At 41.5% G+C, this 13,006-nt stretch overlaps 1 protein-coding gene across 1 annotated transcript in view; it reads right to left on the bottom strand.

The window, feature by feature from the left end:
- The window catches only part of TTC27 (tetratricopeptide repeat domain 27), a 75,225-nt gene that overhangs the window by 10,833 nt on the left and 51,386 nt on the right, over positions 1-13,006 (bottom strand). The window contains exons 12-16 of the mRNA XM_064158742.1: positions 12,477-12,599; positions 8,008-8,235; positions 4,199-4,297; positions 2,449-2,501; positions 468-633 (exon numbers count right to left, since the gene is read on the bottom strand). Of these exons, the coding sequence (XP_064014812.1) occupies positions 468-633; positions 2,449-2,501; positions 4,199-4,297; positions 8,008-8,235; positions 12,477-12,599 (669 nt within the window). The remainder of the gene's footprint in view (positions 1-467; positions 634-2,448; positions 2,502-4,198; positions 4,298-8,007; positions 8,236-12,476; positions 12,600-13,006) is intronic.

Below are 13,006 nucleotides of genomic sequence, written 5' to 3'. Positions count from 1 at the left end.
ACAACTACCTGAAGGGAGGCTGTAGCCAGGTGGGGTTGGTCTCTTCTCCCAGGCAACCAGCAACAGAACAAGAGGACACAGTCTCAAGTTGTGCTGGGGGAAGTCTAGGCTGGATGTTAGGAGGAAGTTGTTGTCAGAGAGAGTGATTGGCATTGGAATGGGCTGCCCAGGGAGGTGGTGGAGTCACCATCCCTGGAGGTGTTCAAGCAAAGCCTGGATGAGGCACTTAGTGCCATGGTCTGGTTGACTGGATAGGTCTGGGTGCTAGGTTGGGCTGGATGATCTTGGAGGTCTCTTCCAACCTGGTTGATTCTATGATTTACTGATCTCAAAAAATTAAATGCCTTGTCTGCAACACTTCACTGATATATGTACTATCATCACTGCTACCATTATCAGCAGATAGCTCTGTCTCACAAGAAAAACTAATGAGCATACAGGATGACTTAACATGGCAACTGCCCCACCTGTGTATCTTTGTACTTTTCTCTCAAGTCCATCAGCCGGTGATAAGCTTTAATTGCTTCTGAAAACTCTCCAACATCTGTGCTGGTAAGCAGGTAGTTCTCCCAGATTTGCCAGTGCTCATAATTGCACTTGAGAGCTTCTTGCAGGGTTCGAAATGCTTTGATTCTAATTAGTAATAAAAAAGGGGTCAAAAAAGATGATTCCATGTTAAAAAATTAATATAGAAGATTTCTATAGTAAAATCAACTACAAAGCTGCTTACTTAAAAGTGCTAGGCTTAGAACAGCAGTGCAGTGTAGAAGTTATTGTTCATAATTTACAATCTCTTTAACCTCTCTTGACAATTTGTCTCAGCTCACTCCACAGGACACTCTGTAGAGTCTGAAATACGAAATTCCTGTGTTAGGGCTCTTAATTAATTCAGTTTTTACAAGAATTCATTATAATTGTGCCAAATTCAATATAGTTGTGTCAGTATTTTACTTTCTGAATTTTTAACTAGAACCACAAGGAAATATTATTCCATTTGGGCAAACTGAGACTATGAGCTGAAAGCAGTTGACCTACAAAGGTCTAGGCTGGATGTTAGGAGGAAGTTGTTGGCATTGGAATGGGCTGCCCAGGGAGGTGGTGGAGTTGCCATCCCCGAAGGCACTCAAGAAAAGCCTGGATGAGGCACTTAGTGCCATGGTGTAGTTGGTTGGCTAGGGCTAGGTTGGATTGGATGATCTTGGAAGTCTCTTCCAACCTGGTTGATTCTATGATCTGCAGGATTAGTCTGTGTGATCTCCCCCATCTTCTATAAACCATTAATAGGTTATCAGGAGGGCAGATACCAATCAGATGGAACTGTGAAATGCAGACAAGGCACCAGAGGGCTGGGATGAAAATCGTATTCCTCAAGTAATCACTCTTGCTACACTAATAAAGTCTTCTAGCTTCTGAAAACAAATTCTGTATGTATTTAACAAATCACATAATGATGGAGTATCCTTAGCCAAGGCAACAGCTAAATCAGTTCACATCCAAACAGCAAACAGAAAGCACTACCAGTACCTCATCCTGGTTTGGGAATCATGAATCTTGCCCCAAAGGACAGAGGGCCAAACTCAGTTTGTTTTGAGAAATAAGAGATCTAGGTTGCAAATGCCTCCTGGAACTCAAGAGAAGCTTTTCTCTTGAGTCTGTTTTCATTTCAATTAATTTTTCTGGAGGAAATTCAGAATACACAAATCTTGTGGATTCAGCCCCCCCCCACACAAGAAAACCTCTTTCATTTGGGTGTCAGCGAGCTGTCTGCACACACTTTTCAAAATGACTCATGCATTTACCACTTGTCTGCTTTATGAGGCTGTGCTAAGCCTTACCCAAATGCAGAGCCTGTGAGTGGGACTGATTTAAGAGCCAGGTTGAAGCAAAGCCTGCTTTTGATGAAGGAGCAGAAGAAAACAGGTAACTTAGGTATCCAGATTTTATTTTCCTTTTTTAAATCCTTCCTCCACTTTTTTTTTTCTGGTAGCAGGTGTGAAAAATAAGAATTTGAGCTTTCAGCATCACTCAGCACCCCAGAATAAATTATGCTGAAGTGCACTACTACAGGCACAACCTGTTTTGAGAGTGGGTTAAACTAACTCCCATAGTCTTCATCTGAGCAAGAGACTGAACAGGTGGGTGAAGGAGCTGCTGTTCCAGAACAAATACAGGCCATACTCAGCTATCAGTAAGTAACACTGCCTTAAGATTTCCTGTACACATATTCCTCTTCCACATGATCCCTGTAGAAAAAACCCTCAGAAATATGCTCCCCTGTACAACTTTGGTTACACTATGAAATATGTCACAAAGTCTGTATGTAATTAGTATATTAAGTCACAAGAGTAGATTAAACATAATCAAATTAAAGCAATAAAGTGAAACTAATTGCTAATTTCTTAGTATCCAATATTTACTTTCAAAGCATTACCTTTTTGAAGTACTTACTTCTGTTTTAATCTGATATAAGCAGTTGATAAATTGTTCCAGGCCTCAGCATTCTGTAATGATAGAAGGAGAACATCTGAAAAGAATTACTCATATTATGCTTACTTGACAAAAGCACAGAGAAGAAACTACTGTGAAATAGAATTGATTTTGCTAATCATATAACACAGACTTTCTAAAAGGCAGTCAAAATACTACACTGAAATAGAAAGAATTCTCTTAAAATAGAAATAGATAAATAAATGTTATTGAGTAGACAAACAATCTGCTATATAAATATCAACTAGAGAAACAATCTGGTATATAAATATCAACTAACTGCCTTCTGGTTGGAGTACACTAAGCCATCTCCTGTCTTCTGTTTAAACAGGCATCCCAGTCTGGGTCTAATTGGGATGGCTTGAGAGGTCAGTGCTCCCAGCAGCTCAACACTTTTCAGTAGCTACTGGAAGCTACTTACCTGCACAGCCCTGTTAATGCAAAAACCCCATCTGAATGTCCCCTACTGCATCTCAGGTAAAACTAATAGGGTTAGTTCCAACAGTGTTTATCAACTGTTTTAGCTGAAAAGGATTATGAAGCTCTTAGACAACCTGGTAAAACCAGTAGGGCCACGTACAGAGATCATTCCTGCCCATTGCTTTAGCCTGCTGTAAAACTGAAGCTGCACCACTGAATTCAAAGTGACAGCAAGTATGAATTTGAGGAACAGAACCTAGGTACTACAATACTTCGGTAGTGAAGGCTGTCCTCAGTCTCAAGAGCATTTAAACCAGGTTAGGAAAACTTTTGGAGGCTTAAATTAATGAAAACCCCTCCTGACATTGTGGCAGCATCCTTTAGGCACAGAAGAAATGCCACTTCACCCACTGAGATGCCTTGTTCATATGAATACAGTCAAGTACAGACCCCAGAGTGATAAATGAACACAATCTTAGTATCTGCTTGCAAGTTAAACCTATTGGACTAAGCAAAAAAACTATCAATACCTAAAGTAAAAATGCCAGTTCAACAGAGACTTGTCTGTATGTACTTTTTTTTTCCCCAAGTAAGTTATTTCCTATTGTTAATGAAAAAAAAGAACTGTCCACTATCTTTCATTGCTCTCATTCTTTTCTCTTGGGGAAAAGAAGGAACTACAGCTTCCATCAAATAGGTGGCATTAACTCTAAGCAAGCAACATGCTGCACATTGGGCTTTTTGACTAAAGTATTGACAGTGCATTCCCAAGAGGCAATCCAGCTGAGACTTCCATTATCTCAATGCACAGTCACCCTCAGCTGGCAGTATTGTACACGTTTGCTCCATGCATCCTGAGAAGCCACCTGACAAGCTCCATTCTCCCTGCTCATAAACAGTTACTTACTAATTTACTGCTCGTGCAACCACTTATTTGACTTTTATCTCAGCAGAAGTTGATTAGAGACTTAAGTGTTTAATACCATTAAAAATCTCTCAGCACTACTCACAGTTTGTTCATTCCCTTTTCTCTGCTTAAGCAATGTATGCAAGCATAAAGGAATTGGTGCTGAAACCTATTTTAACGTTCACCCACACATACTTGGACAAAGCACGGGCAAGTATTTTTAGGATGCCTCTCGACAAAAACAGACACTTCATGCACAAGTTTCATTTATTCAAAGGTCTAAGGTTTAAAAAAGTTTTCCATTATTGCTTTGCTTGTTTAGAATGAAAAGATCCTTGCTGCTTTTAGACAAGCCATCTGAATTGCTTGTTGAAAAGTACATACGTCGGGTTCCAGCGTCACACAGCGCTGAAATGCTCTGGCGGCACCTTCGTAGCCTTCTAAAGCAATGTAGGCACAGCCCAAGGAAAACCACACACCTAGCTGCAGAGAAAAAACAGATGGTTACACACATATCTCTACATATGCACACATATTCCTGCACAGAAGAAATCATTTTGCCTGGATGCTCAAACATGCACTGCCGCTGATTTTTACCTGATTTTCAGCTACCATAATAGCACTGCACTGGAATAAACAATATCCTGTATGCAGAATGCTCTTAGGGGTACAGTGCCAGTTTAGAAACAACCTGTATCTTGTAGATCAAAATTAATCTTTGGAGCTAGTAACTGCAATACAATTTTAAGAGCTCCAGTTGAGTGAAATCCTAGCTGAGTATATTACCAATTACTCTTTTTGGCATATTTTTTTCTCTCTTATCTTATTATCTGTTCTCTTTCTCTCTTTTCTCTTTCAGTTTCTTTTGAATGCAACACACCAGCAGAATTTACTATAGTTTTAAGTAAGTGTAAGGACCAGCCAAAAGCCTTCCAAAATACAGTGTCTACAAATGGTACCTACACAAGACACTGAACAGATGCCTGCTGAGTGCTGGGTTTTTTGGTGCCCTGGATAAAGTGGACTTCCAAGGTTTTTTTCCTTGCCCATTGGCTGGTGATGGTTAACAGCATCAAGCAAAGGATCTGCACTGACAGCTCAATAAACCATGGTCCAAAATCTACAATGTTGCACCACACAGGAGGTTTATGTTGGATATTAGAGGGAATTTGCCATTGGAATGGGCTGCCCAGGGAGGTGGTGGAGTTGCTGTCCTGGAGGTGTTCAAGAAAAGACTGGATGAGGCACTTAGTGCCATGGTCTAGTTGATTGCATAGGGCTGGACTGGATGATCTTGGTTGGATAGGTTGGACTGGATGATCTTGGAGGTCACTGCCAACCTGGTTGATTCTATGATTCTAAGAATTTACAATATGAGTTTGAATTATTTCTACTATTGCAAGATGAATGAGAAGAATTGTTGAGAATAACATTCTCCTTGCATTGTTCTAAACTTTACATTCAATGTAGATGGCAAGCTAGCTTCTCAAGTGTGACCCTTTTCCCAGATTGGAGAGAGATTGCTTGTCTTGCTTCACACTCAGTAAAACAGCCTGAGAAGTTATGAGTCAAATAGTCAAGCAGAAAAGAGATTTCTTCTTTTCTTCTAAGCTGTGACATGGTGGAGAATGGTACAGGCACAGAAAAGGTGCTATGTGTCTGTAAAATTCAAATGAGAAGTGGCTGGCTATAGAGAACCACACACCATTCAGCACAGGTACTAACAAATCTGTAACTTAACAAGCTGCATGGTTTGCTATGCTGGAGAATGGACTGCACAAGCTTTTTGATCACTGGAATTGCCTCAATATAGCTTTGCAAGATGCTGAAGAAGAAATTGCAAGAAATAATGCTTCTGTCATTCACTAGGCATGCACTATAGCAAGAAGCTGAGTGGTAAGGCTATTGAAGACAAGTTTCAGATGTGTTTGTACTGTAAGGCTTTAGTTTCTTTGCGAATTCTGCAAAGGTTACTATGGTGGTTGGCTTGTACTGCAAAGAACTACCCCAGAGATCTCAACAAAATCAACCAGTGTGTCAAAGAGCACACAAAATATAAAAGAGAGTTGACACAGAATGGTTTTATCCATTAGATACTGTAGGGAATCACCTGCTGCAGTCTAAAAATTCCTTCCTCCAAAGAAGTTTCTGATAACCGCAAAACAAACAAAGGTTTGTGCTAAGGAGTCCTTGTTTACTTGATAAATTATTCACAATTCTGGGAATAACCCCTCTATTAAAGTCCTCGCATCATCTTCCTCTCTGCTCTTCCTTCACAAGACATCCTGGAACAGGAAACAATGCATTTCTGTGGTGACAGAATACAGATAGACTTCAGAAGACAGTGATATGTCAATCCACACTATCCACTTGCTCAGTTGATTTGTTTGAAATAGCTCATCTGAATCTGAAACACAGCTTCCTGAGCAGTAAGAGGAGGAAATGTTCTCTTTCCTATATGAACTGCTCTATTTTTCTTGGAGTGACCTTCACTTTAAGCTTCCTTTCCTATCTTGTGCCCAATTTAGGACACAAGATAAGAAAGCATCTCAGCAAAACATTTCTCAGTTCTGAGCCCTATGGCCCATCTTCTGCAGCCCTGAATTATCTGTGAGGCCTCCTGGTTTCAATAAAGTTCCTATCTGAGTAGGTAAGCTTAGGAAGTGTGGATTATATGACTGGAAAGTGAGGTGGATTGGGAATTGACAATGCAGGAGCTCAGAGAGTTGTGGTTACCAGTAGAGTCTAGTGGAGGCCTGTAGCTAGTGGTGTTTGAATGACTACAGGTCTCTCAGTCACTGAAATAACATATGTCATTGAAATACAGAAAAAGCTTTGGGATAAGTGATTTGAAAGGCAAAAGAGCTGATTTTTTTTTTCTAAAGCAGAAGTCCAGCTAGCTATGTGTAACTCAAAGCAGTAGCTCCTGCAGTATTCCTTGGAGGGCACGAAGGAGGAATACCCTAGTTTCAAATGGACCTGGAAATAGCAACTATTTTAGCAACAACCACAAAGCTATCTTATATTCTCAATGCCTTTACAAGGTGGACCTTAACGAGATGGGTTGTAGTGGCTGAGAAACTGAAAGGAGGTTACAAAAACTGTCTGCAGAAGAGCTTGCAAAAGACTTTTCCAAATACCCAGCTGCATCAAGAGAAGCCTTTTTGACCCTGTTTTCAGTTTTGGTACATCACTGTTCTAAACGCCAGTGTCGTGGCAATTGTAACACAACATTTCTCAGTGACTCCAGGGCAGGACATAGCTGAACACTGGAAAAGGATTTATCTGAAACACAGAGATCAGAGTTTGCAACTCAAAGGCAACAAATAAGGCACAAGGATAGTTTCATTAAAATCAATGCAGCATTCTTCTTGTAACTGTTTTGCTTGACGCTTGCTCCTGATTTGATGATAACTGTACATCTGCAAAGGCTTGATCTCTTTGAAGCATGTGCTAGTTTGAGCCTAGCTAGAATGTTTTGGTGAGAAGGACTAGATTACAGGCTGTGGAAGGAAAACAAGGCTGATGTCTACCTCGCTCATAGGCTTGCTGAGATGTATAAAAACAAAAATCAAAACGCAGATATCTCACTTCTGCTGCTGGTGAGCTCTGAGCTGCATCTTTCTAACCTAACCCTATGTTTTTATCTCCTAATCCACTTTGCTTCCTAACCCCCTGGCCGAACCTCCATTCTTCCTTGGGACTGGGGTAAGGTTGAGAGGGGTAGGGGGAAGGTGAAGGGGTGGTTGGGAGCCCCTCCTGGGGACTCAGGTTTCTGGGAGGGCTGCTGTGTTTCTGTATTACCTTTTCCCTTGTATATTTCTGTCTATAACTGTATCTACTGTAAATATCTGCTTGTACATTGTGCTAAGCTGTAAATATAAGCTTCATTCAGTTTCCAGAGCCAGCTGAGTCTAGTCTGGGTGATTTCCAAAGTGTGGGGGGGCAGGGAACACTCAAACCATCACAAAGTAGAACTGTACTAGCAGAGAGTTAGCCACATGCAAAGACCTGAAAGCAAAACGATGCCTTCATTCCACTCAGGTACTGGTTTTGTACATGGTGAAAAATCTTCCAAGCAGGGAGCTGTTACTTTGACAGCTGTGCACAGAACTGCCTTCTTAAAAAGTGCATCACTGTTCCAAACTGAACACACCAACTCAAACAAAGCCATGTGTGTATCACTTCCCAACCTGCATAGGGTTGATCCGCACCGAACGTTCAAAGCACTCCACACATTCCCTGAATTCCTTGTTGCGGAGATGGAGGAGGCCTTTGGAGCGCTGGGCACGGGCACTGCGGTGCCTGGAGAGCTCCCAGGCCTTGTCATAGTACTGGTGGTCTTTAAGAACATCACCAAGCAAACAGTATAAGCCTGGGGTTTCCTTTTTCTCTAGCTCCCGTCTGAGTATTTCTTCTGCCTGTTAAAGAACAAAAAGAAATCAACACATAGTGGGACAGCTTCTTTTCAGTTAATCACCTCTTTGAACACATCACCTTAGCACCTTGCTGGCTTCAGCTGAAGAGTAAAGAGTGGGATAGCAAGGAAACATCGTTTTGATCCAGACTGGAGAAAATCTGATTCCAAACCGCTTTTAAAAAGCTCCAAACACTTTTACATCAACATAATATGGTTTAATGCACCCAGGGAACAACAGAATTGGTTTTCTGCACTGAGGGAAATATATCCATTGAAACAAGAAGCTGTTTGCTCCTCATTTTATATCTTTGATGTCTACTCTGTCGTAAGAGCAAACATCAGTCCTTAGCAGATATCAGTCCTTAGCATCCAACCTGCACCTAAGGCTGCGCCAGGGGAGATTTAGGCTGGAGGTGAGGAGAAAGTTCTTCACTGAGAGAGTCATTGGACACTGGAATGGGCTGCCCGGGGAGGTGGTGGAGTCGCTGTCCCTGGGACACTTCAAGGCAAGGTTGGACGTGGCACTTGGTGCCATGGTCTAGCCTTGAGCTCTGTGGTAAAGGGTTGGACTTGATGATCTGTGAGGTCTCTTCCAACCCTGATGATACTGTGACACCACTATCAGCAGCATTAAGGTATGTGCAATCCTAGCAGTTCATCATCTCTATATGGTAGTAAATACTCTTGCAACAACTCTCATTCTTTTTCACTAACTGTTGTTTGCTGAAAATAGTTATTTCCCTTGGATTATATCTGAAGACACACCTACTTTCATACAGCAGGTTTTGGAAATGCTACTCTTGTATGTAAGATGTGGAAGTTATAAATGAATCTAAATGTAGAGATAAAATAGATTCAGAATATATATATAGCATTATGGAAAAGAAGACCAAGCCAGGTCTCCCAGACAGCTATTTTGGGCTGTAACCAACCTTTGAAAGCTCTTTATCTCAGGGTGACTATCTTGCTCTAACAATAAACCCACTGTTTCTCTTTCAAACAAGTAATAGACTGCTTTTTGTGGCTCCTGGCTTTTTGAAGAGTTAGAGTGAGACAAACGATCTGTTGTTCAGAAAGAACTCTCACCTCAGGCCCCCACTGCAAAGATGTAATGTGCTTAATTCAGCTCACTCTAACTTTTCTAACCAAAAAGATCTATTTGAGCCTTCAGAACCAAGATCCAACACAGTCTGTCGCACAGTTTAAGTCTGACAATTTTTTTTCTAGCACAGCCAATTTAGCTATTAGGAAAGCTGCCTTTAAATGATTTATTATGCATTTACCAAATGTCTTTCTGCATTTAAATGATTTTTTTCTTCTCTTTACAAAAACTGCTTGCTTTGCTCTTCAGATGGTCCCTAGACAATTAAAAGTCTCTTCCTCCAGTTGGTAAAATTAATTCTCTGAAAATCATCCCTACAGAAATTACTTTGGTTTGAAATATTTAGTGCATAGTAATCTTAACACTTAATTCTTAGAATGAGTTTTGTTAAACAAAACAACAGTAAATCTTTTGGAAAGTTTTGGGAAGTATTTGAAATGCACAAATGAGAAGGCAGAAGGGATGTGTTGTTTAGACTTCTGAAGAGATACTAAACTAGGAAAAGTGGGATGCTGTTAAGAAGAAAATTAGAGGGTGAAAATGAGAAAAAAAAGCTAAATGACAAATGTTTTCCAGTTCCTGTAGAACAATTCTCCAAAGAAAAATGACAAACGTTTTCAAGTTCCTGTAGAACAATTCTCCAAAGAAAGCCAAAGAAATTACTGATAACAACACAGAATTGTGCCAATCAAGGCACTAGCAAACCTTGCCTAGCAAGGCACCTGCAGAAGGTTTGCTTAAAGGGCAATTTATTTCTGCTTCTCTGTCTCCATTACTTGCTATGACAAGATTAAAGGAACATTTTATTAGTAAATCTTTAAGACCATTTTTTTTCTCAAGCAGGGAGTGCTTTATTCTAGCAGTAACCACTTCAGGAAACAAAAGGTAAGCATTTTTCCCCCTTCAGATAAAGGGAAAAAAAATATATATGTTGCTGTATAAAAAGCAGCTCTGAGGTGAAAAGTGCATTGCATGCCACTTCTTTACCTCTTCCTCTGTAGGGCACTTCCAAGGTCAGAATCATAGAATCATAGCATCAACCAGGCTGGAAGAGTCCTCCAAGATCACCCAGCCCTAGCCAGTATTTAGACCATGGCATATATATTCTCCCTATAAAGAAGATGTCACAAACTCCTCAAAGGTCAGCAGCCATGCTCTAGAGCTCCTGCAAGGGTTAAAGGCCTCGCTTGAAAAGGAAGAATGAAAAATTTGTGTCTCTGGTTTACCCTTCTTTTTCCTTTAGCAAGGAAATGACACCATTTTTAGTGTACTATCTATTTTCAGCAAGGTTGGAGAGACTTCTTACACCTTAACAAAAATGAATTCTCCAATGTAAATACTGTTTTCAAGATCCCCAAGACACCTTCACTCTCCAAAGAGGGGAGAAGGAGGCTTTTCAACACCAGTTCCCACTAAATGCATGGAGAATAAGGCCTCCTTTTGCAACAAGTCTGCTAAAAGACTACAGCAAGTAGAAAATGTGCATTTCTGGAAGAATAATTACTATGCTTGAAAACACTGTTTAATAAAAAGTTTTGAGAGCCTTCTGAGAAGGAGCACAAATAGTCACTCCCCTCAGTTTACAGCTAAAGCATGCTCATTTTCTGGCTTCTTTTGGTCTGAAGCTGGTATCTTTCTCCAGCACTACCATTACTCAGTACTTACACAGCATTTCTGTTTTTCAAAGCACAGCACAAACCCTCATTCTGAAAGCATTTCTAAGAGTTTCCTGTGTCGATATCCTGTTCTATTCTCTGAGTAGCATTTTCATAACCCCCCAAGGGCAGCCTGTGAATATAACTAGGACAGAATGCATTTCCAGGAAATAGAAAACACTGACCTCCATTTCTCCACTGTACTGCAGGGACTGGGATATTAGCATACTATCCCCAAGGCATGCATAATGTGACAGAGAATTTGCCAGCAAGACATATCTGTCCATTTACAGTGACCAGAATCTAAGCATTGGTGCATGACAGTTAAGAAAAAAACCCATGCAAGTATCAGAAATTTTGCCTTTTCCCCCTATTATTTAAAATTATAACTCTGCACTCTACAAGCTCAAATTAGTTTAAGTATAGCCTTAGAGCTTATGGTATCATAAAGGCACACACATTTGGGATGAGATTTAACAAAGTCAAGTGCAGGGTTCTGCACTTTGGCCACAACCCCAAGCAGTGCTACAGGCTGGGGAGAGAGTGGCTGGAGAGCAGCCAGGCAGAGAGGGACCTGGGGGTACTGGTAGATAGTAGGCTGAAGATGAGGCAGCAGTGTGCCCAGGTGGCCAAGAGAGCCAATGGCATCCTGGCCTGGCTCAGGAACAGTGTGGCCAGTAAGACAAGGGAGGTTATTCTGCCCCTGTACTCAGCACTGCTCAGGCCACACCTTGAGTGCTGTGTCCAGTTCTGGGCCCCTCAATTCAAGAGAGATGTTGAGGTGCTGGAAGGTGTCCAGAGAAGGGCAACAAAGCTGGTGAGGGGTCTGGAATACAAACCCTATGAGGAGAGGCTGAGGGAGCTGGGGGTGTGCAGCCTGGAGAAGAGGAGGCTCAGGGCTGACCTCATTGCTGTCTACAACTACCTGAAGGGAGGCTGTAGCCAGGTGGGGGTTGGCCTCTTCTCCCAGGCAACCAGCAAGAGAACAAGGGGACACAGTCTCAAGTTGTGCTGGGGGAAGTCTAGGCTGGATGTTAGGAGGAAGTTGTTGGCAGAGAGAGTGATTGGCCTGTCCAGGTCCCTCTGCAGGGCTCTCCTACCTTCCAACAGCTCCACACCTGCTCCTAGCTTGGTGTCATCTGCAAACTTACTGATGCTGGACTCAATCCCCTCATACAGATCATCAATAAAGATGCTGAATAGGACTTGGCCCAGCACTGATCCTTGGGGAACACCACTATCACAACCTTCTTACTTAAGTTCTTATTTACCAGATTCTACTTCATGTGGCCATGACTCCAAATCCTGTTTATTTAGCGTTCACAGGTTATGACAGACTCGTGCCATGTGTCCGTTTCTCCTACACAGACTCTCCTCAGAAGATGTAGTGCCCTTGGAGAACTGACAGCTCAAGCCAGACAGTCTCTCATACTTCAGATGCTAATTGCAGGACAGGATCTCAGCTGTAAACCACACTTTTCTTACCTTTCCATGCTGTCCTGCTCTTTCATAGCAGATTACTGCATCTTCCCACATTTCCAGCTCCTCAAATATCTGCAAGGCAGAGCTGGTGCATCCTAGCTCAAACAGTAAGTTTGCAAGCTGTCGCTGGGAAGATAAGACATCCCAAGTTACTCAAAAGAGGTAAGCAGGTACTATTTGCACCCTAAAAAAGTTATGAGACATTTCTGACATCAAGAAGCAGTAGACAGAGAACATGAAATTATTTTCTTGAAACTTCAACTTGAGCCTCAAACAATGTATGTACTTCAAAACCCCCACCCTCAATAGAATCATAGAATCAACCAGGTTGGAAGAGACCTTGAAGATCAGCCAGTCCAACCTAGCACCCAGCCCTAGCCAGTCAACGGTTTGATGTGTCTTCTGTTCATGGATTTCTTTGAATTAATTAATAGTATAATGCAAAAATGGAAACAGCCATGACAAAGATGAATTGAGAGAGCTGAACTTTCACCCCTTAAATGAGGGCACATGGCTCATCCTTCTGGAGAGCA

The sequence above is a fragment of the Pogoniulus pusillus genome, chromosome 18 (genome assembly GCF_015220805.1).
Source record: "Pogoniulus pusillus isolate bPogPus1 chromosome 18, bPogPus1.pri, whole genome shotgun sequence".
NCBI lineage: Eukaryota > Metazoa > Chordata > Aves > Piciformes > Lybiidae > Pogoniulus > Pogoniulus pusillus.
Note: the sequence above shows the minus strand (reverse complement) of the source record. Positions and strands in the feature narration are given on the sequence as shown.